This window comes from Sus scrofa, chromosome 15 (assembly GCF_054392235.1).
Source record: "Sus scrofa isolate SSC_HxYL_T2T_F1_AM1 chromosome 15, Sscrofa_HxYL_maternal_Yorkshire_Landrace_v2.0, whole genome shotgun sequence".
In the NCBI taxonomy this organism is placed as follows: Eukaryota; Metazoa; Chordata; class Mammalia; order Artiodactyla; family Suidae; genus Sus; species Sus scrofa.
Genome location: NC_139397.1, coordinates 85,659,893 through 85,682,614, shown reverse-complemented (window position 1 = coordinate 85,682,614; position 22,722 = coordinate 85,659,893). Strand labels below are relative to the sequence as shown.

The 22,722-nt window shown below is 35.2% G+C and overlaps 1 protein-coding gene across 14 annotated transcripts in view; it reads left to right on the top strand.

Moving 5' to 3' along the window:
• COBLL1 (cordon-bleu WH2 repeat protein like 1) overlaps nt 1-22,722 on the top strand; it is a 154,916-nt gene that overhangs the window by 74,468 nt on the left and 57,726 nt on the right. For all 14 annotated transcript variants that reach the window (XR_014829465.1, XR_014829464.1, XR_014829463.1 and 11 more), the window contains one exon: nt 15,443-15,631. Coding sequence is in view for 11 of the 14 variants with exons in the window: in XM_021075411.2 (XP_020931070.2) it covers nt 15,443-15,631 (189 nt within the window). In the remaining 3 variants the exon portion in view is untranslated. The remainder of the gene's footprint in view (nt 1-15,442; nt 15,632-22,722) is intronic.

Below are 22,722 nucleotides of genomic sequence, written 5' to 3'. Positions count from 1 at the left end.
TTCACTGGGTCAAATAAAATTGCCATTCCCTTAGTAAAACATGCTAAATGCCTGTCCTTGGCATAGTGAACCCCTCAAATCAAAAATCTGTTATGAATATTTCCCAACCTGTTAAGACCTGTTTTTATAATTATTGTAATAATGTAATTAACCTAAGTATTATAAGCATATGATTTGAATTCAATAAGAGAGTTGTTCTAGAAAAGCAGAGTTAAATATTTCCAAAAAAAGCTTTGATGAGCTGGTTACCTCAACCCCCTCCCCCCAAAAAGGTAACATTGAATTATGTGTGAATGAGATACTAAAATAAATACTAAAATCAAGGAATTTGCATTCAAATTGCTTGTGTCAAAATCCTTGGCTTACTTAAAAAAAAATGGAAGTGGAAGGCAAGTCATTATGTGCTACTTATGCCAGAAGTACAAGGTGAAAATTCAATCATCAGGTACAATTGCAAATATAGAGATTTCACTCTATGTCAAACATCAATGAATTAATGTATGTGTATTTTAAGTTAAGATGCTTAATGTTTTCTTGAGATTTTGATTTCCTACTTTAAATGGCTTTTTAAAATAACCTATTGATTAAAAATATTAGTTTTGTTTTATTTGCATTTCTTTCCTAAACCACTATTTGCAAACTATTTTTTGTAAGGTAATATTAATATCTATTCTGTTTATAGGTTTAAAAACAGTAGATTTTTTTCTCCATATGAATTTATTTAAATTTATAGGAAAAACACTAAAAACACTTATTTAGTTTAAGTAATTAAAACAAACTGTTTAAAACTACAGTTTTGAGCAGTTCCCTTGGGTCTCAGCAGATCAAGGATTTGGTGGTGTCGCTGCTGTGGCTCGGGTCGTGTGGCATGTGTTCAGTGCCTGTCTCAGGAACTTCTACATGCCATGGGGGTGATCAAAAATAAAAATAAAAGTACAGTTTTGAAAAACACATTAATATATAAGCAATGCTTATAGGGGAACCTTTTCTAGGTTTAAGTAGTGAAGTTAGTATAAATTAAATGCAGTTATGCTGTGTTTTCAATTATACTGTCTATCTTGTCCTTTGTTAGATAATGTTAGTCTATTCAGTGATTGCTATTTTGTATCTTATCTTAAAACAAATATGTTTAATTATTCATTATGGTTATTGTATATTTAATATTTCTATTAACCCATTGATCTGTAGTTGAAAGAAGAATGGCTTACTAGAAAAGCAGAGTCTTGTGCTATTTTAAGTATAATCAAAATGTTTCTTGGATCATCAATTTGTGTATGAAGCTATGTTTTATATAATCTAAGTATGACATAACTCTTGAATATGTATTGGTCTTTCATGAATATGCAGTAATTTTAAATGCCAGTGACTTCAGATAACTTTGGGGAATCATGATTTTAAACTATTTCCATGTACCTGGTGAGAGACAGAAGGATTATTTCATTGGATACTAGGAAGAGGCTATATTAGTTTTGTTGTGGGGTATGAACATGAATGACATCCCAAGAAGGGATGTGTATAGACTTGCATGTAAATGTTCATAGCAGCATTATTTACAGTAGCCAAAAAGCGGGAACAACCCACTGTCCATCAATTGGTGAACAGATAAATAAAATATATTCGTACAATGGAATTTTCTTGGGTAATAAGAAGTAACAAAGTATAAATACATATTACAATGTGGATGAACCTCCAAAGCATTATGACAAGTGAAATAAGCCAGTCATGGAAGGATATATATTATATTATCTCATTTATATGAAATATCCAAAAAGACAAGTATATAGAGAAAGAAGGTTGATTAGTGGTTGCCTAGGGCTTGAGATGGGTTAGAGTTAGGGCAAAGATATTAGAAAGAAAAATGGTGATTTTTGCTTACTTGAAGCACTTAATTAGGAATATTAGAGTGGAAGAGGTAATAAGGACTTTTGTTTTTAAACCTGCCTCCTGTGGTATTATTGTACCTAACAAAACTAACAATTCTTTCTGACACTCAGTTTTTATTTAAATTTCTCTAACAATCACTTTGTCCAAATTTGATTCAGTTTTGCACATTACTTTGGTGGTTATGTTGCATAAATGTCTCATTCTGTATCAGTTCCTACCCCCTTTCCTTCAACCCCACCCCTCACCTTTTTCCCCATATTGTCAATTTGATAGAGAAACCAGATAATAGACTATCCACATTCTAGATTTTGCTAATTATTATGTTTGATAATTATCACAAAAAAACAGCTAAACTGTTTGAGCATATTCAGAAAATAATTAATTTTTCTTCCAAAAGAATTAATTTTCCACAGAGCTGAGAGCACATGAATGAGCTAGCATTTAAGAGCTTGTAGCAACTGTTTAAGATAGAGATTAGCAGTCTTTCAGAAACTGATAGAGATTCAGCAGCCTCAGGTGTTCTAAGATTTGATTTATTCTCTGTCATATTGCTACATTTCTCCTGGTAATAAGATGAATGGAAGGCAGTGCGAAACTGTGACTCATTCCTCAAAGAGGAAAGGTCAAAGAGGCCTAGTAGTGTTAGGTGCTTGTCACAAAGACCCCGCAAGGTAATTGCAAATATGGTAGGTCTGGGGTTTGAAAGTTGTGCCACTTAGTGAAGGGCTTCTTGGGAGAAAATAATTGAAGGAAGTCTTAGCAAACTTCCTGAGATTTAATTCTTATTTTGTTGTATATGAAGTAATGTCTAGGTTGATCTTTTAATAATTTCTTTCTTTTTTTTTTTTTGTCTTTTTGCCATTTCTAAGGCTACTCCTTTGGCATATGGAGGTTCCCAGGCCAGGGGTCAAATTGGAGCTGCAGCTGCCAGCCCACTCCAGAGCCACAGCAATGTGGGATCTGAGCCCACTGAGCAAGGCCAGGGATCGAACCCACAACCTCATGGTTCCTAGTTGGATTTGTTAACCACTGAGCCACATTGGGAATTCCTCAATAATTTACTTCTAACAAAAGAAGCTTTTAGATCAAATGCCTTCATGCTTGTATTTATGTGTGTAGTTTCCCAACAACAGTGATTTTACGTAGATGCACAAGTAAGGAACTTTAATAAACATTTTAAAATGTAACCTTTGTTTCTTACTGAGAATGTTTTTTTCTACATGCCTTTGTTTTAATAACATTTTTTTAAAATCAGCATTTTCACTTCTGTACTGATGTAACATTTGTGTCATGAATAATGGTATTTGCATTTTTAAAATAGATGAAAAATTTTCATTTGTGTATCTTTCAGTGAGTCTCTTGGCTTAGCAAGATAGTCTATGAATAAGGGTCTGTGTAGGTAGGACTTCTTTAGTAATTAGCCAGCCATTAAATAGAACAATATATATTGATGGAGATCATCATTTTTCTTTCTAATACCTTTGCTTTTATTTTAGTCCACTGGTTCTCAAACTGTAATGTGCTGATCACTAATACATATTACCTGGACCACATATGCAGATTCCTTTTAAATAAGTGGGGCCACCCAAGCAGATTTGTATTAGTAACAAGTTCCATAGGTGACTCTAATGCCCATCGAATTTTGAGAATTACATCCTTACATAGATTTTTATTGTGTTCTATTTCTAAATGGTTTGATTTGGAATAAATTGCAAAAAGAGTGCAGAGTTTCCCCTCTGCCTTCCCCCACATTTCCCCCCAATAATAGCATTTTACGTAACCATAGTACATTATCAAAACCAGAGAAATGACTTTGGTACAATAAGTACGGACCTTATTTAGATTTCATTGACTTTTACATGCATTCTTTATTAATTAAAAAATTTGTTTTGATTTACCATTCTTTGAAATTTTATTCATGTGTAGATTTGTGTGACTTCCCATCAGAGTACAGAACTGTGGCATCCTGCAAAGGAACTCTCTTACTTTACTCTTAATAGTTACACCCTGCCTCCAGCCTTGGCAGTCCGTGATCTGTTTTCTATGATCTTAAGTTTGTCACTTCAGGATTCATAAATAGAAGTCTACAGTAGCCTTTTGAGACTGGCTTTTTTCACTCAGCATAATGCCCTTGAGATCATCGAAGATATTGAGTGTATCAAGGCTGGCTTTTTATTGCCGAGTAGTATTCCTTTATATGAGTGAATCACAGTTTGTTTACTCATTCTCATGTTGGAGCACATCTGGGTTGTTGCCTGTTTGGGTTTGTAACAGAGAGCTGCAGTAAACATATGGGTTTGGTGCAACATAAGTTTTCATTTCTCTTGTGTGAATACCCAGGACTAGATTGCTGGGTTATGTGGTATGTGTATGTTTAGCTTCATATTACGCTGCCAAACTGTTTCCCAAAGTGGCTGTACCATTTTGAGTCACCTTGTTCAAGCCGCACATGAGAGATCTAGTTTCTCCGCATTCTTGTTTGCACTTGAGCTTGTAGTTTTGATTTAGGTGTGCAGTGGTATTTTGTTACAGCTTTAATTTGCATTTCCCTAAGTGGATAATGATGTTGAACATCTTTTCATGTGCCTGTTTACCATTCTTACATCCTCTCTGGTAAAGTGTTTAAACCTTTGTCCATTTAATGATTGAATTCTTTGTTTTTGTAATATCAAGTTGTTTAGAGGGCTCTCTCTATACTCTGGATGTAAGTCTTTTAATTGGCTATGTGACTTGCAAATATTTACTCTCAGTCTGTAGTTTTGTCTTTTTAATCCTCTTAACTGGGTCTTTCACCGAGCAAAAGGTTTTACTTTTTGATAAATTTCAGCTTATTGACATTTCAAAAAATCTTAAAGATTGTTTCTTTGGTATCATGTCTGAAATCCTTTTGCCTAAGCTTTGGTCTCAAGGAGTTTCTCCTATGTTTTGATCTAAACATTTTTTTTAATTTAAGTTTTACATTTAGACCACCTTTAGGTTAATCTTTCTATAAGGTACAACTTTAGATTTTAATATTTCTGTACTGAGATACTATTTCCAAGTGGGTTTTTTTAAGCCAGTATTTGACAAAACTGTAGCTAGGAAAATTAATTTGGAAAGTTCTCTAAGGAATTTTCTTTCAGAGTGCAGTGAGTGTTATCCTTTGAATATGGCTTATTCCAGCACATACCACTCCCCAGCATATATTTAAAACTTTAATAGAGGCTAATTGACTAAATGCTGTTTGGTATTGACCAAAGTACATATTTGTGTAAATTAATGAGATTGTGACTTGGAAGCAATTTTTGCTTTCATTTTATCATTGGTTAATCCAATAATGTGTTTGTTTGGCTGACATGTATATTCTCACTAATATATGTGTGTGCGTATATTTTAATAATTATAACATCCACATTTAATGTTTTTCACTTACCTAGCAGGCTTTTGAAAAATTGAAAAAACATTCCCACTAAGAACTCTTTTTTTTTTAAGACAATGTTTTTAGAGCAGTTTTTTAGGTTCACAGAAAAATTGAACAGAAATTACAGATTTCTCCATATATGCCATGCTCCCCCACATGCATAGCTCCCCCACCCCCATTATCAGTATTCCCCACCAGACTGGTACATTTGTCACAGCTGATGAACTTATACTGACACGTCCATAACCATCCAAAGTCTACATTAGTAATCACTCTTGATGTGGTACATTCTATAGGTTTTGACAAATATGTAATGACAAATATGTAGTATCATGTAAGTTATTTTCACTGCTCTAAAAATCCTCTGTGCTCCACCCATCCATCACTTCCCAAACCTCCTGGCAACCACCGGATCTTTTTATTATCTCCATATTTTTTTTCTTTTCTAGAGCGTAATATAGGTGGAATTACACAATATGCAGCCTTTTCAGCCTGGCTTCTTGCACTTAGTCATATGAATTTAAGGTTCCTCCGTGTCTTTTCATGACTTGGTAGTTCATTTCTTTTTTAGTGGAAAAAATGAAAATAATGGGGTAATATTCCATTGTCTGGATGTACCATAGTTTGTCCATTGACCTACTGAAGGATATCTAGGTTGCAAACTAAGAACATTTTAACTTCCTTCTATAGGTGAAAATTTCTTTTTGTACATTTACTGTTTTGTAGTTTCAAAAAACATAAATAAAACAATACAAATATGGATGATTTTTTTGTCTTAAATTTAATAAAGTATTTAACTTCTTTTGAAAAAAAAAAAGGAGGTATAACTTTATAGGGTTTTTTTATATTTACTTTTAATGTGGCAAAGAAAAAATAAGCCCAAGAAGTTTTGCATAGTTCTCTCTCATATTTTTGTTAATCATTTTTTAATTTTTAAATAGTAGTATCAATCACATTTTTTAATTTACCTTTCAGGCTAATTTTCATAAACTGCACTGACTTTCCCATACACATTGCCTGCAAGGCCATAAATACAAAGTTCAAAGGAATCTTCCAGTAGATGATGCCGAGTCCAGTTGCCACTGACATTTCTTAATGAGCAGAAGGCCATGCACAGAGTGAATGGAGCAGAAGTGAGCACTGGATCATGGCTTTGGAGTTTCAGTTCGTTTTTGAGAAAAAGTATTTATTTGCTAATCTCTATAAATGTTTATGAATGTAATAAGATACTTTTTTTTTTTTTTTTAAGGACTTGTTAAGGGATTATCTATGTAGAGCATTTGCACAGTTCCTGGAACTAGATAAGTATTCAGTTAATTTAGCTTTTGCAGGGTCCATTTAGGATAGCGTGACATTGTTTGGTTGGAGTCATTTTATTTTTAAGCTACTGGTATCAGAGGACCTCATGTGGTATTTCTTTAATTTACTCAGATTCTTTCTATAGCACTGAGCACACAGTGGGTACCCAATAAATGTTGTTGACTGTCTTATGACTCATTGTTTATATTGCTTTGAGATCTGTTTTTTCAACTTCGCTCATTTGTTTTGATGAATTTTTGATCTTCTCCTTTGATACACACTTTTCTACTGAAGGCTTTCCTCATCACTCTTCTTGTTGACATTTGACTCTCTTAACAGTGCATAAAATAAACATCATACATAAGAAAGCCCAGAGACAGACTGAAATTGTAACATTTATGGTACAGATAGGAGAAATTTAGCATTTAATTTTTAATTTATTAGATACATTTTCCTGCTCTTTGTGTGGTGGGTCCTTGAGTGTGTATATATGTGTAAAAATGTATTCACTTACATTTGTAAGTGTATAAATCATAACTCTGTATAAATTGTAACTCCATGAAAGATAAGAGAAAGTTATATTTTCCTTCCCTCCATATGGAATTTCCTTCTTAGGTAAAAGGAAGCCAAATATATGTGTGTGTGTACACACACACATACATATATATATACACATACATGTATATATAATATAGTTTATATATATATACATACACACATATATAATTTTTATATATATATATAAATTTGGAAAAGTTATTACTAAGCTTTGGGTTTACATTTAAGATTTGTTATCTTCAATGATTCTGAGACCTTTCTGAATGTATACAAACTTGATTGACCTAGGTAGCAACCATCAGGCAGTGTTCCAGAGTTTACAAAGTTCTTAGGAAGGTAAATCATTAACTCTAATTGAATACCTCCTATCTATCAGCCGTTATGCTAGACCAGTGGTTCTCAAACTTGGCTGCACTTTAGAATCATTTGGGGAGATTTAAAAAATCCTTACAAGCCAGTTAAATCAGAAGTTCTAGGAGTGGGGACCTAGGCCTCAGCATTTTATAAAACTCCTCAAGTGAGTCCATTCTGTAGTCAAATTTAAGCACCGCTGGGTGAAGTATGGACTGAGATGTGTGGAGATGGGCATTGGCACCCTTTCTGAGTGTTCAGAGAATACCTCTACAAGGAGGAAATATTTGTTCTGAAGTCCGAATGAGCGGAGGGAACAGAAAGTTTGAAGGTCGGTGGTTAAGGACATTTGTGGCCGAGGGAACAGTTCTGCGTGTCCCTCAGGTGGGAAGGAAGGGAAAGAATGCCGGTGTGAATTACATGGGGAGTGAAACTGAGTGGTAAGCAGGGGCTCAGAGGTGGGCTGGGGCTGGCTCGGTGATTTCTTAGACTTGAGCACACATCACAGTCAGTTGAATTTTGTCAAATGTGAATTACAAAGCTCTATCCTCAGTGTTTCTGATTATCTAGATCTGGGATAGGGCCTGAGAATTGCGTTTCTAACAATGTCCCAGATGCTGCTGCTGCCCTGAAATCACACTTTGAGAACCATCAGGCTGACTCGTGTAGGGCTTTCTAAACCAAGGACAGGAGTATGGGGTTTTATTCTCAATGCATTTGGAGAAGAGTGAAGGGTCAGAGATGTAATGTGCTCTCATTTAAGTGTTTAAAAGATCACTCTTGACCACTGTAGAAAGTGGATTTTATGGGACAAGAGGAAAAAGGAGAGAGACCAGTCAGGAGGCTATTGGAGCAAGCAGTCCAAGCAAGAGATGATGGTTTAATTGCCAGGGTGGTAGAAGAAGAGCTGGTGGAACATTCAGGAGATGTTTTAGTTAAAAGCCCCTAAGACTGGATAATAGAAGATAGAAGTAGAGAGGAATCAAAATATACCTACGGTTTTTTGCCTTAGTTAAATTTTTGCTTTAGGGTGGTTTGTGTGAAGCCATTTGTAGAGATGAGGGATACTAGGGGAGATTTGGAGTTTAGGGGTAGAGGGGAGAATCAGGAGTTTTGATTGTGAGATACCTATGGGACATTGAAATGGAGAAGACCATGAGATGATTGGGCATATAAATCAGAGCTCAGTAAAGAGGTCAGGGTTGAGGTGTGAGTTTGAGAGTCAACTTGTAGTGGTATTTAAAGCCATGGAGTTTCATGAAATTACATGGAGGTGAGTACTGTAGAAGGAGAAGGCAAAGGAGCAGACAAAGAGCCCTGGGTGCTTCAAGGCTTAGACATCAGGCAAGGAGATGAGGGCCTTGAGATTGAGGAGTGGCAGTGACAATTGTGATTGCGTTTCCAACAAAGAAGCCAAGGGGGAGAGAATCCCAAGTAGAGGGATTGGGCAACTGTGAAATGTGTCCTTATTGGAATTTAGGAGGTTACTTAACTGTGTCTGAGATGAGATGTATGGTTGTCTATTAGGTTTGAACACACATAGATGATTGGTGACCTTGACAAGAGAAACATCTGAGAGTCATATAATGCCTTGGGTCTCCCCTTGTTGCCTTTCATCACTGCTTATCCTTGAAAGCCACTCTGATATATTCTCGCTGATTAGATATAAGGTTCATCATGAAAAGGAACCTTTTGTTGTTCTTAATTGCATTCCCTCAAGCACATAGCACCCTGTTATGCCTACTTTGGAACAAATTTTTGTTTAATAAAATCTTTCCTTGCTTCATTAAACCCAGAGAGAAACACTAATAAATTATTTTGAGGAACTGATCTCCACTTTATAGTTGAAATGCATAGGTTAAGGGCCATCAAAACATTTTCAGCTATTTTGAAGGACTACCTTGTCAATAGTTATTACCATAAGGCAACTAATGTTTGGTAGCCCTCTGTACTGACAGAGTGGCTGTTAAATATCTTTTTGGGTCATTAGAATGTAATACTTAAAAACCTACTGTTTTAAGACTTATTATTCCTTTCTTATATTTTGTCTTTAATATCAAAGCTGTATTGTATAATATTTCTCTAAGTCTACAGGATATCATATAAGTATAGCAAACAGATGAGATTCCACTGGACTTGAATAGCTTTTTAAGGATGCAAGTATATCTCCTATGCAATTGAAAGCTTTTTCTTTCAAACTAAAAGGAATTATTTGAGTAAATCTCTATTGTTTTGCTGAGCTTCTCTTTTATTACTTTTCATTTATTTTAAGGATATTAATATTGACAATAACAAAATTAAATTAATGTCACCCAAAGCCAAAGATAGTTTTTAGCAAAGAAGTTTTTAGCATAACCTAAGCATAGGAAATTCTTGTACTGCAAAGTAACATATCAACATGCAATAACAACTATAATTTATGGCCTAAGAACACTAGTTTTCATTAATATATTAATGCCATTGAAGTCCCTCCATTCCTTTTAAATAGGCATGATGTTGGAGCCAGTTTCCTACTCAAGGGATTTTTACATAAGCTCCTCTTCACCAGTGGCCTAGTTTGACTTTCTGTTTCACTTTCTCAGAGGCCACTACCTTCAACAGTAAAACAGCTAATTTATACAAGAGTGGTAGAGAGAAGGTTATACTGAAAAGATATTTGAGATAGGAAACATGATTACAATGGACACAGGATTTGGAAGTGCTTTGTGAATCAAGTGATAAAAAGATCTGTCAGTTGGAGTTTTAGTATATCATTTGAATTCTATGTTAAAGTTAAGTTTGAGTATTTTAAAGATGTTGCATGATGTGAAATTGTACCTTAATTTTCATTATGAAAAATTGAATATAATATTGAGATCATGAATAAAATAATGCTTTACTTAAGCAATAATTTACTGTGGCTGCTTATTTTTAAGGCCTGATGAATGAATATTTGCCTCATCACAGAAAAGTTTCCTATCTCAAATATCTTTTCAGTATAACCTTCTCTCTACCACTCTTGTATAAATTAGCTGTTTTACTGTTGAAGGTAGTGGCCTCTGAGAAAGTGAAACAGAAAGTCAAACTAGGCCACTGGTGAAGAGGAGCTTATGTAAAAATCCCTTGAGTAGGAAACTGGCTCCAACATCATGCCTATTTAAAAGGAATGGAGGGACTTCAATGGCATTAATATATTAATGAAAACTAGTGTTCTTAGGCCATAAATTATAGTTGTTATTGCATGTTGATATGTTACTTTGCAGTACAAGAATTTCCTATGCTTAGGTTATGCTAAAAACTTCTTTGCTAAAAACTATCTTTGGCTTTGGGTGACATTAATTTAATTTTGTTATTGCTTCAAAGCATCTCAACTAAAATTTTAAAACATTGACAGAAATGTGAGTAGGTAAAGGTATTTAAAAATTTTTGCTGGTCAAGTAAGTTAAAGTCTTAAAACTATTTAGGATTCAGCTCAAATCCAGGCCCCTACCTAGTATTCTTTTCACTAGACTACAGATGTAAGAAGCAAACTTTAACTAGATAAACACATTCCTGAGTTTAATGTAAATGGATCACAGTTGGGAACCAACATATAAATGACCATCCAGGCTCCACCTGCCTAAAAACTACTTTTGTTTCAAGAACTGAGTCACTTATCTCTTCTTTTTGAAGAAGATACCTTGATACCTGCCTTCATACTCCCCACAGAGTTCATTTCAGCTTGCTCTCATTGCTCTGAATTTTCAAGGTTGCCCATTTGTTTAAACATACTTCCTCTTTTTTTTTTTTTTTTTTTTTTTTTTTTTTTGCTTTGTATTTGTTATTTAATTACTTATATTTGCATCTTCCCTGTTGGATTTCTAGTTCATTGCAGAAGGATCTTGGTATGGTTCCCAATACACTTTTCAATTTTCAGGACCAAAGGTGACAAATGCTTTATTATAATAATAGGGAACACTAAGATGTTCTTAATAGACATTCTATGGAAATAATATTTCAATTAGTGCTTTGTTCTGCTTTCCTTTTTTTTTTTTTTAAAGTCGGCTTATCTCTCATAATTTAAGATGGTTTTCATCATAGACTCAAAGTACCTTAGGAAATAAGACAGTCAATCATACACAAAACTTTACAACTGTTAGAGTTCATTGTAGTGTGCAGTCAACAGGGAAAATGTCCCAAGGAACTGTGATTCACTGCAGACCTCAAAGGATACATAGTATATGTAAAGGCAGAGAGAATGGGGAGGGCTTTCAAATGGAGACCAGGAGGACCAACACTTGGAGATGGGAAGGTGCCCTCAAATATAAAAGCAGGGGATGGGGAGGTGACAGTAGCAGCATGCATTCTATGGTGCCTCTCTTCTTGAAGTCCATTGTGGACAAGGTTGTTTTAGATGTTTTATCTCCCTGTTTGTGATAGGCTTGTCTTCTGACCTTCCCCATGAAATTCTTCTAAAACCCTAAGGTCCCCAGTTACCCTTTGTTAATAAACCGAGTGTGTGCTTTTCAATACACGTCATCCTAAAAATAAAATATAATCAATTTCTAAAATCCAACATAGGTAGGTACTCCTGAAATACCTTGGCAGTGAGGACATTTTTCCTTCATAATTATATGCTTAGGAACCTCATATGTGTGGGATCTATTCATTGAATTCATTCATTTGGTAAATATGAGTGCCTACTGTGTGGCAGACATTGTTGCAGGGATTCTGTACATTAGCAAATATGTTTTGTGTTCCACAAAACAATGGAAACAAATCTCTATACCCATGGGATTAATTACTCTGATGGAAGGAGACATGATAAACAGGTATGTCAGTTGCTAATAAGCCCTCAGGCAAAAGTAAAGCAGGGAAATAGAGGTATTATCTTAAGGTCTGGAACAGATCCTGTAGAGGGATCAGAGTCAGGATTGTTCTAAGAAAAAGGCAAGAGTCAGTCATAGGACTGGAAGGCAGCGAGCCTAGGGAGAAAGTGGGGGAAGGGAGACTGGTGAGGCTAGAGGTAGGGAGGCCAGATTATAAAATTCAAGACCTCATTTTGGGGAAAATCGGAAGCCATGGGAAAGGATGTTCTGTGACCAGTCTTAACATTTCGAGGATCACTCCAGCAGTTATGTTGAGAATAGAGTGTAAAGTGACAAGGTTGGAAGTTGGAAGACCAGTTAGCAGCTTGAACAGAGGTGTTCAATAATCAAGGTTGTTGATAGATTCTGGGTCTATTTATAATATAGAGCTGGCAGAATTTGTCAATGGATTGGATTGTATGTGTTTGAGACAGAGATTTTTGGCCCAGGCAACTGAAAGAATTGTGATTTACTGAAATGGGAAATCTTGGAGAGGAAAAAATTTGCTTTGGAGGAGCTTGGAAAGAGGCATTGAAAGTTAAATTAAGCTGGAGATTCCAGTTAGTCATCTGAGTCAGATGTCAAGTAGGCGTTGGATTTACAAATCTGTAGTCGAAGGGAGAGATCCAAAATGAATATTTGGCATTTAAGATTTTCTTCATATAAGTTTTGCAAAATTCTTGTTATATTTATTGTAGCAATTTAAAAAATTCCTTTTTGTTGCTAAAGTTTTTTCTTTCATTATATTTGGTAAGTTTTTGCTTATGTTTACATAGGCTATTGACATTGGCATGTTTACTTTGTCCCAAGCCACCTTGCTGAATTCTCTTATTTATAAAAGCTTTTAAATTGATTCACTGATTTCTCCTTTTACTTCCCTGGAATTTTACCAGATTCTTCAATTCTGAGGAGTACTACTTTCTTTCATGTCTTAATTTGCTTGCCTCTGCCTAAAATATCAGTTATTCCTTGTCTTTTCCTGTGAGTTTGTATTTGTTCTCCAAAACCCAATTCACGTTTCCTATCTGTCAAAAATTTCCATATTCTTAGGAAACTTTCTCTTCTTATGAGCCTCAACTGTACCATCTACGTACCTGTATTAGAACAATCATCAAACTTTTAACTTTGTATGTACCTGTCAGTCTTTCAGGGGTAGGAGACCTGGGTCTTACTGTCTTTACCTCCCCAGTATTTATTGTCTGTTACGGGATAGATATTTGTCGAATAGGTGAGTGGTCAGTTTTGGCAGGTGAAAAACATTTGAAAATTGGATAAAGTTTTTCTTCATATAGATTTCTTAAACTTGTTATATTTATTGAAACACTTAAAAATCACCTTTGTTGCTATTCTAAAAGAAATCTTTTCTAAAATATAAAATAGCTTGCAATGATACTCCCAAAAACTAAAGGCCTATTATTTTAGAAAATTAATATACAGGGTACAAAACTTGTTTCTGTTTTTTCACAATACTGAGTGCAACATAGATGCTTGGATTTGTGAGAGCTTAAATTTTGAAAATACCAAATGGCTGGATGTTACATATTTACTTACAAAGAAGCCCTTTTATCTCGCTTGGTATTTATTCTTGCCTAGGAATAGGAAGAGGGAGAAGTTAAAATTCGTATTTTTCTAAATAGAAAGCAGAAGTATTTGTTCTTCCAAAAGCAATCTGGGGGTGGGCAAAATAGGTGAAGGGGATTAAGATGTGCAAAACCTCCAATTATAAAATAAATATGCCATGGAGATGTACTATATACCATAAGGAATATAGTCAATAATATTGTAATAACTTTGAATGGGGACAGATGGTTACTGTCCTTATCATGGTGGTCATTTTATAATGTATGTAAATGTCAAATCATTACATAGTATATCTGACACTAAGATCATGTTATATGTCAACTATATTTAATAAAAAAGTAAAAAGTAACATTTTCATAAGCTCTAATTTGCTTTTGAAATATGTATATGTGCTTATAGTTACTTTATTTTTTATTTTCATGTCTCTTTTTTTGAACTCATCAAATCATTGAATTGGCTCATGTGACTTTTTTTCAGAATATCTGCCATTGTTTCTATTATAAATCAGTTAAGGGATGGTGCTAGTGACACTGAAACATATTTACTAGAATACTTATTTGCAACCTTTTTTTTTTTTTTTTTGTCTCTTGTCTTTTTAGGGCTGCACCTGCGGCATATGGAGCTTCCCAGGCTAGGGGTCTAATCAGAGCTGTAGCCGCCGGCCTTTGCCAGAGTCACAGCAACACCAGATCTGAGCTGCGTCTGCGACCAACACCACAGCTCACGGCAACGCCAGATCCTTAACCCGCTGAGCAAGGCCAGGGACTGAATCCACAACCTCACGGTTGCTAGTTGGATTTGTTAACCACTGAGCCACGACGGGAACTCCTGCAACTTTTTTATTGAAACAGAAACATAACTTTTAAAATAACCAATCACAGTTTGGGGTTCATTGCTAAGCACAGTGAGAAATACAGCATACTTCTTTCTTACAGGGAGTAATGAATGTAGGTAGAGAGAAGAAACTGGTAGGTAGGAGAAAAAATGTTACATTTATGGGAGTGCCATATAGAGAGACAATGGACATAAATGGGAGGAGGGTGGCTTCAGCTAGACTTTGAAGGTTAGGTAAAGTTTATCTAGATAGAGAGGCAAAATACACTAGAATCAGGGAAAAAAATAGAATAAAAGGTACAAAGTAAGAGTTATTATGAGGTGTAGGAATGAGATACTGATGTCTACTCTGAGACAGTAAGGATTTTTATAGTTTATCCCATGAAAGGAAATGCGATATTTTTGCTATAGTGAACACACATTAGTTGCATTTAATGAAGGCCGATATCTAATCTCTGTTATCATGTTTCTTTGTATTACTAAGTAATGTGGGTATATTGTTGAAAACAAAAATACTAATTTTAATAGGCAAAAAAAAAAAGCTTAATGCCATCATCTGTAGTAAACTAACAACATTTTGGTGCATTTTTTTTTCTAGGTGTGAAAAACATTTATACTCACATTTTGTATTTTTGTTAAATTTGATAATATTAGCAAGTTATTTTTAAGATGTGTATATTTTATTCTCTGTGTTTTGCTTTTATTTTAGGAGAAAACCAAAAGCCAAGGCACCACTTCCTCCAGCTGAGACCAAATACCTTGATGCTTCTTCAGTTGATGATTCTGTAGAATCCTCTGCTTTTATCATGGAACAGAAGGAAAACATGATAGATAAAGACATTGAACTCTTAGTGGTTCTACCTGGGGATATTATCAAATATACTACTGTTCATGGCAGGTACGATGGGGTGAATGAAATACAAGGACTTCCCTTTCTTCTTCTGTAACTGAAAACTTCTGTTGTGTATTTCTTGATTTTTTTTTTTTTGATAGAATATTTCATTCATCACTCAGTTTGGTTATCTATTTAAAAATGATAAAAGGTATTAAAATTTTTCTAACAATGTTTTAAATATTAAATTTATGAATTCTACAACCCCAGTGAAGTGACTCCTGAAATTGAACTATTTTACATTTTGTTAGTCATTCGATAAGTCCTTTTTAATAGGTTTTCTCAGAGGAACAGTCATGAGTTTTATTGATTTTTGTAAGTCAAACTCACAAAGCAAGCCAGGGACTCATAAGAAAACCCTTTCTGTTCTTTTCCCAATTATTCTTTCTCTTTTAAGCTGCTTTTCCAAATTTTATTTTGTAGAAGTAACTAACTACTTTTAAAAGGTAATACTCTCTTACTTATCAAAACAGATAAACTATCTATAAAACTAGCTGGATTTTTCACATCATTGAATGATTTAATAAATTTATTAAAAATGTGGATAAATTTAATAGAAACATAAAGTTAAACTTTAACTCAGCAGAAGGAACAGTGTGATTTAGGAGACTGATTATTTTTTAATACCTGAATAAAAATTGGAAAAATGGAATAAAGCCGAGTGTAATTTTCCATCTCATTCTGAAGTGGAAAGTTACATGAGTTATATACGTGGTCTTGTTTCACCTTTCACCTTCAACTACCCATTTGTTGTCAGGAGTCCTGTTTTAGAAATTTAAGCTGTTTTTAACATTAGAGTTTTGTGTGTATGTGTGTGTGCAGAACAAAAGAATAACTAAGCAACATACTGGGTATTACCTTTTTGTAATATGGTTTTAAATAGAGGAAACTCAAAAAGATAACATTAATCTTAGGATTTATCTTTATGAATTTAAAGTACAGGAAAATAGAAAAGTTGAGCATCAGCAAACAACACATAGTATTGTTTACCAAATTCTCATTAAAGTAAGTTGCAATTTGCCATTTATTTTGTATTGAAAGTAGTTTTGGAGGTCACACCTTGAACCATATGTAGAAGGTTGGGAACCCCAAGACTGGCCTTGTGGGATTCCACCCCAGACGCAGGTAATCACCTTGGTTGTGCCTCTTCTGAGTGAGGGAAGGCATCTTGTAAGTTAGAGACAATGGCCATCATAACATCTTCAAGTCTTGAAATCATACCATTAGCCTGGCTTTGAAATAGTAATGATAACAGATGTGGCTGGAGTCAAAAAGGGAAGTCCTCTTATGTTCCCTGAATTTAAGGTAATTTTTTGTTAAGTCAGTATTTTTCTTAGTTCTTCACTGATGCTCACAGGTAATGGCATCATCAGTACTCCTCGGAATTTTTTCTTGAATCTACCAGTCATCTGTTTATATTGCCATCTTCTCTACCGTCAGCCTTCTGGGTTCTTTAGTTTTGTACTTTTTTTTTTTTTTTTTTTTTTTAACCTCAGTGGTTTCAGTATTAAAATCATGGGTTTCCTCTCTATCCTGTCACCCATCATAATTAGTTAGACTTTCCCACATGCTACGCTGAGCTAACTTTTCTTCTGTTTCCTGTACTCTGGGAAACTACATCCATAGTCTACTGCCCCATCCACCTGAGGGTAGAATCATTGCTTTGAAGTTGTCCCAGTACTGAGGTCTTAGGGTTCCCTCTTTGATTAAAACCTTTTTGAATAACTTATCCACTTTCACTTTCTTGATTGGATTGGTTCTTCATCCTCCTTATAATTCTAATTAAAGACTTCTTTTCCAGTTGTTGCATTTTTCTGCATATTTGGCTTGGATTCTGTGTCAGTCAATTCTACTGCATTTGTACTGACAAGGACCCTAGATTTTCCCCACCCTTTTGAAGTTCCAGCATGTTTACCTCCCAGGTTCTTAGAGTAATTTTCCATCAGTCCGCTTTTTGTTTCTGGGCTGACAACTGTTGAATTGCCTCAGTCTTCTTATCTATAAATGTGTTTTATAACTGAATTGTTGTTGGGATTAAATGAAATACTATCAGTGCCTAGCACATACTGGCCCCCCTCCATTTTCTGTTGAGAACTGTTTTCCGTCACCCCGGGCTCTCTCCATTCATTCTCCACCCTCAGGTTAATCTGGGTAAAACATCCCTCTGTTTGTGACACTCCCTTTGATAAAGACTGCAGGGGCGGCAATTCAACAACAAAGTAAGGAAGTCCAAGGTACCAAGCTTGGCCATTGGGTACCTTCTTTTCTTCTTCCTTGAAGTTATGCAGGCTTCCCCTCACTACTCCCCTTTGACTATTTTAAGCATCACCCACATGACTCTTTCCTTCTACAGATACTCTACTTTTTCCACCCCCATACTTTTTTGAAAGTTTCTTCATCTGCAGTACCTTACCAGCGAAATTTTCTCCAGTTACTGTATCTCAAGTGATGTTTTTTATATAAAAGCTCCCTCATCTCCCCAGAATGAACTGTTGCCCCTGACTTCCAAACGCTTCTGACACTTTATATCAATAATGGTTATCACACATTGTTCTATGCTACAATTTATATGTATGTCTTATCTTAAAACTGTAAGATCCATGCAGGTATCATGACTTTTCTTTGTGGTGCTTAGCACTGTTTCTGCAATGTTGTAGGCATTTAGTAAATTCAGAATATTGTCTCCCTAATTCCTAATATGTTGATGGAAGTAGCAACTTCAGTGGTGTGTCTTGAGGCATTTGGATAGGCTCTGGTTGCTTTCCCAGGATCTTTTGTTTATTTTATTTTTTTGTCTTTTCAGGGCCACACCTGCAGCATATGGAAGTTCCCAGGCTAGGGGTCAAATTGGAGCTGTAGCCTGGCCTATGCCACAGCCACAGCAATGCCAGATCTGAGCCATGTCTACGACCCACACCACAGATCAGGGCAATGCCAGATCCTTAACCCAGTGAGTGAAGCCAGGAATTAAACCCGTATCCTCATGGGTAATAGTCAGGTTTGTTACTGCTAAGCCACAATGGAAACTCCCCCGGGATCTTGTAAATAAAGATATTTCCTTCAGGTAGAGAGCAAGGCAAGAATGCCTTAAATTCTGATTGCTTTTTAAGATTTTGTTTGTGACTGAAAAACTTTTCTGAGAATAGAATTTGTTTTGTATCAGTGTTTTGACTAGGGTGTTTGATTTAGGAACTGTGTTTTATCATTGAGGAATGACTCAAGTTGTAGATATGAAGACTAATTTTTTAATATTAAATGTTTATGATGAAAAGTGGCTTTGTGATTCTGAATATTTCAGGAGTATGATTGTGGATATCTTAAGAGTGATTCCAGTTATTTTAGAGTGTGATGCAGAATATCTTAAGAGTGATTTAGAGTGAAGGCTGCAGCAACTTCTGGCTCATTGCTTTAGAAAACAAAAACAAACAAAGAATTTCCAGGTAGCTCAGCAGGTTAAGGATCTGGCATTGTCATTGCTATGGTACAGGTTTGATCCCTGGCCTGGGAACTTCCACATGCTATAAGTATGGCCAAAAACAAAACAAAACAGCAAAAAACAATATTTAACAATAAAAACAGAATGTACAAATAGAAAGACATACTCTACTTTTGAAAAATGTTAGCTACCTAATGTGAAGACCCATGATTGAACTTAAATTTCTTCCTGGCTTTGTTACCATAAGTGAAATAGGAAATTTTTCAACAAAATGATCCTGAAATTTAGTGGGGCACTATAGAAGAGAAATTTTAAATAAGACATAAAGTTTTCTCAGCTAAATCAGAGTGGCGCATATCACTGTGAAGGGTCTCTAATATAATTTTTTGAGACCAATCTATCTAAATATTCTTTGCATACTTTATTTTGATAGTATTATTTATACATATTTTTTTCTGAAGAATAATATCAATATTAGACAGAAATAAATATTTAGAAAACATCATATACTTCATTTAATTTTTCAGAAAAGTTTTTATTTCTCAAAATATATTCTTGAGGAAGATTTTTAGAAAGTTCCCCTTTCTCTTCTTAAACAACTCATGCAGAGGTATGCTCAGAATGTTCCATTTTCAAGAATGTAACATACAGCATTATCTTCAGAAGAATGCATTTGTTTGTACATTGATTTTTCACCAAAGAGCTTATTCAGATTAGGGAACACAATAAGGTTGGAGGTGGTAGTCGACTTTATGCTCATGGGGAAATGGAAAACTCGTTATCTTTCTGCAGGCTTACCAATCTTTTGGTACCAGAGCTTAGTAATATTGCCTCTTTAGTGACCAGAAGTCACACAATGTCTGTCACCCGATGTTTGTGATCCTTTCCTTACACTAACGGAAGCTGCAGTGTTAGCCTGAAAACTTTTGGGCATTTCTGTGTCTTCTGCTATCATGGATGATTGTATTGAAAGGAGTATAAGATATGTGTACGTATATGTGTCTCTGTATGTATATCTACATAAGCCTGTGTGTGCTAGTTGAGTAAACAACCTTTTTCACAAGGCAGAGCAGCTCTGTGCCTTACTAAAAGTGAACATTAAAGAATACTGCTATTGGAGGCAAGCTACCCAGGGTCTCAGCTTCTCAGAAAATGCCACGTTGCATACGCCATAGCATGAGTGGTGGTGGCTACCAGTACTTGGGGAAAGTTAATTTTTAATGAAAATGAGTTTATTAGCTAAACTGTTATAGACACTACAGAGAAAAAAGAAATATGTGGATATGTTTCTATATCATGCTAGGTCCTAACCTTGTAGTCAGGTGTCTGTCCAGTACCTAATTATTCCTCATCGAGGAAATACTTATTTCTTTTTCCTCTCTTCTCTTTCTCTGGGGACACTTGGCAGTTTTCATTTGGGTTAATTTGATAAAAGATTGACATTAATCCTCATTGTTAGCCTATAGGGAGAGCATCCTATGGCTATATTAGCATACTTTCTTTCCTATAACTCATGATATTTTATACCCTGAATACCATAAATAAGATTTTTTTTTTTTTTTTTTTTTTTTGTCTTTTTGCCATTTCTTGGGCCGCTCCTGCTGCACATGGAGGTTCCCAGGGGTCCAATCGGAGCCATAGCCACTGGCCTACGCCAGAGACACAGCAACACTGGATCTGAGCCGCATCTGTAACCTACACCGCAGCTCATGGTAACGCCGGATCCTTAACCCACTGAGCAAGGCCAGGGATCATGGTTCCTAGTCGATTTGTTAACCACTGAGCCACAACGGGAACTCCAGAATTTGTTTTAATTTGAGCAAATCTTAGAGTACCAGAAATGGAAACACAGATAAAGAAACTATAGAACTTGAAGTTAGAAATCTCAGACTATAGTTTATTCCATAACTTTCTATATGACCTCAAGCAAGTCACTTTGCCTCTCTGGCCTTTATGACCAGAATTTTGACTGGCACAGAGAACTAGTATAGGAGCATTTTACATGGATTACAGTGCCATCTATTGGGAAAAAAGTAGACTGAAAAATGACAAGCTACTACTGAATCAACATGGGTCAATTTTGTTTAAACGAAAACAGAAACAGAACAAAACAACAAAACAAAACACAAAACCCCAAAGAACTGGTAATACCATAAACAATATGGATCTCAGAAGAGTTTCAGAATTTCATATCATGATTATGTTTATTGAAAAGTGTCAAAGGTGTGGTAAATACAGATGTGTGTATAAATACATTATATAAGAAGCTGATAGATTTCAAAACACACTGCTGAAAATCTATTGTATGGGACACTCATACTGAACTCCACAATTTTGGTAACCATCTTGCCTGAGTTTTTACCTAGCTATCATCCTGTACTCTAGGCTTTAATATTGCCCCTGTCAGCCCTGAGCCAGGGAGCACGTAAGCCTCTGCTGGCTGATCGCTCTCCTGGTTGGGAAAGGGTAACAGAATATTAGAAAATGCTCTCCAAGTGTCACTCCTAGGAAGGCCACCCTCTTCCCTTTCCTTTCCTGGCATTTATAGCAATGACCCTGGTTAATTTAATTTTTAATGCCTATAAATGTTTGGATATTACAGAGAGTAGGAAAATACAGACAAGCCAGAAAAAGTATTTAAAACACCATGTCACTTTTTTAAGGAGACAGATCAAGCTATTAACATTGTAGTATTTAACCTTTTACTCACACAGGCATATACACAGACACATACCGCACATACACACACAAGGGTATATCTACACACATACCTATATAGGCACCTTTTCCTCTTTTGCCAATATAGCATCATACTGCATGTGCTATCTTGTAACCTGCCTTTTTTTTCAGTGAATGATCTCTAACTTTCATGTCAATAAAATTTTATTTTATCCTTTGTTCATATTTGAATTGCCCCAATTGCAGTGAGTTATATTTGTAGTATTTCTCTTTTTATAGGCGATGTATATGTGTGTGTTTAATAGATATGTTCCTAAATCACAGTTTTTATAAAGGTAATTTTTCATAATTAGCTTTGAATATAACATCCAAGATATATGATCAAGTAGAGTTTAATCTAAGGTGGGGAATTTCAACTTTTTTTTTTTACTTTGAGAAATATCTATTTTCAGTATTTGATATGTCTTTTAAACTATTTAATACCATCCTGATCTTCAAATTTTAATTCTGTGTTACTTTCTTCAAAACATTTCCTATTGCATAATTCAGTAAGCACTCTCAACTTAGAGATTAGGTTTATTTGTTTTATGTTCCTGATCCACTTCATTTCATGCATACAAGCATAGTTTGAGAGCATTCCTGAACTCATTACTCAACTCATCGTGAACTAGGTGGGTTAGCTTCATTCCTGAATTCATTACTGAACTACATGGGTTAGGTTAAGATAAATAAACATCAGTAACAAAGGGGAATGTTCTAATGGTTCCTATATTGTCACCGGTAAATTTAATGGAGTTGTTGGTATGCCTTTGTAAGGGACACCTGGAACCAATTTAACTCTACTCAGTTTTGAGGATGCATTGAAAATGAGTAAAATAGTCTGTTGGATACTGGGGCAGATTTAAAGAATCATGCTAAGGAGGAATCTTATTCACTAGAGTTCAACTCCTTATTAGATGCGTGAAGTCAATCTAGTCATAAT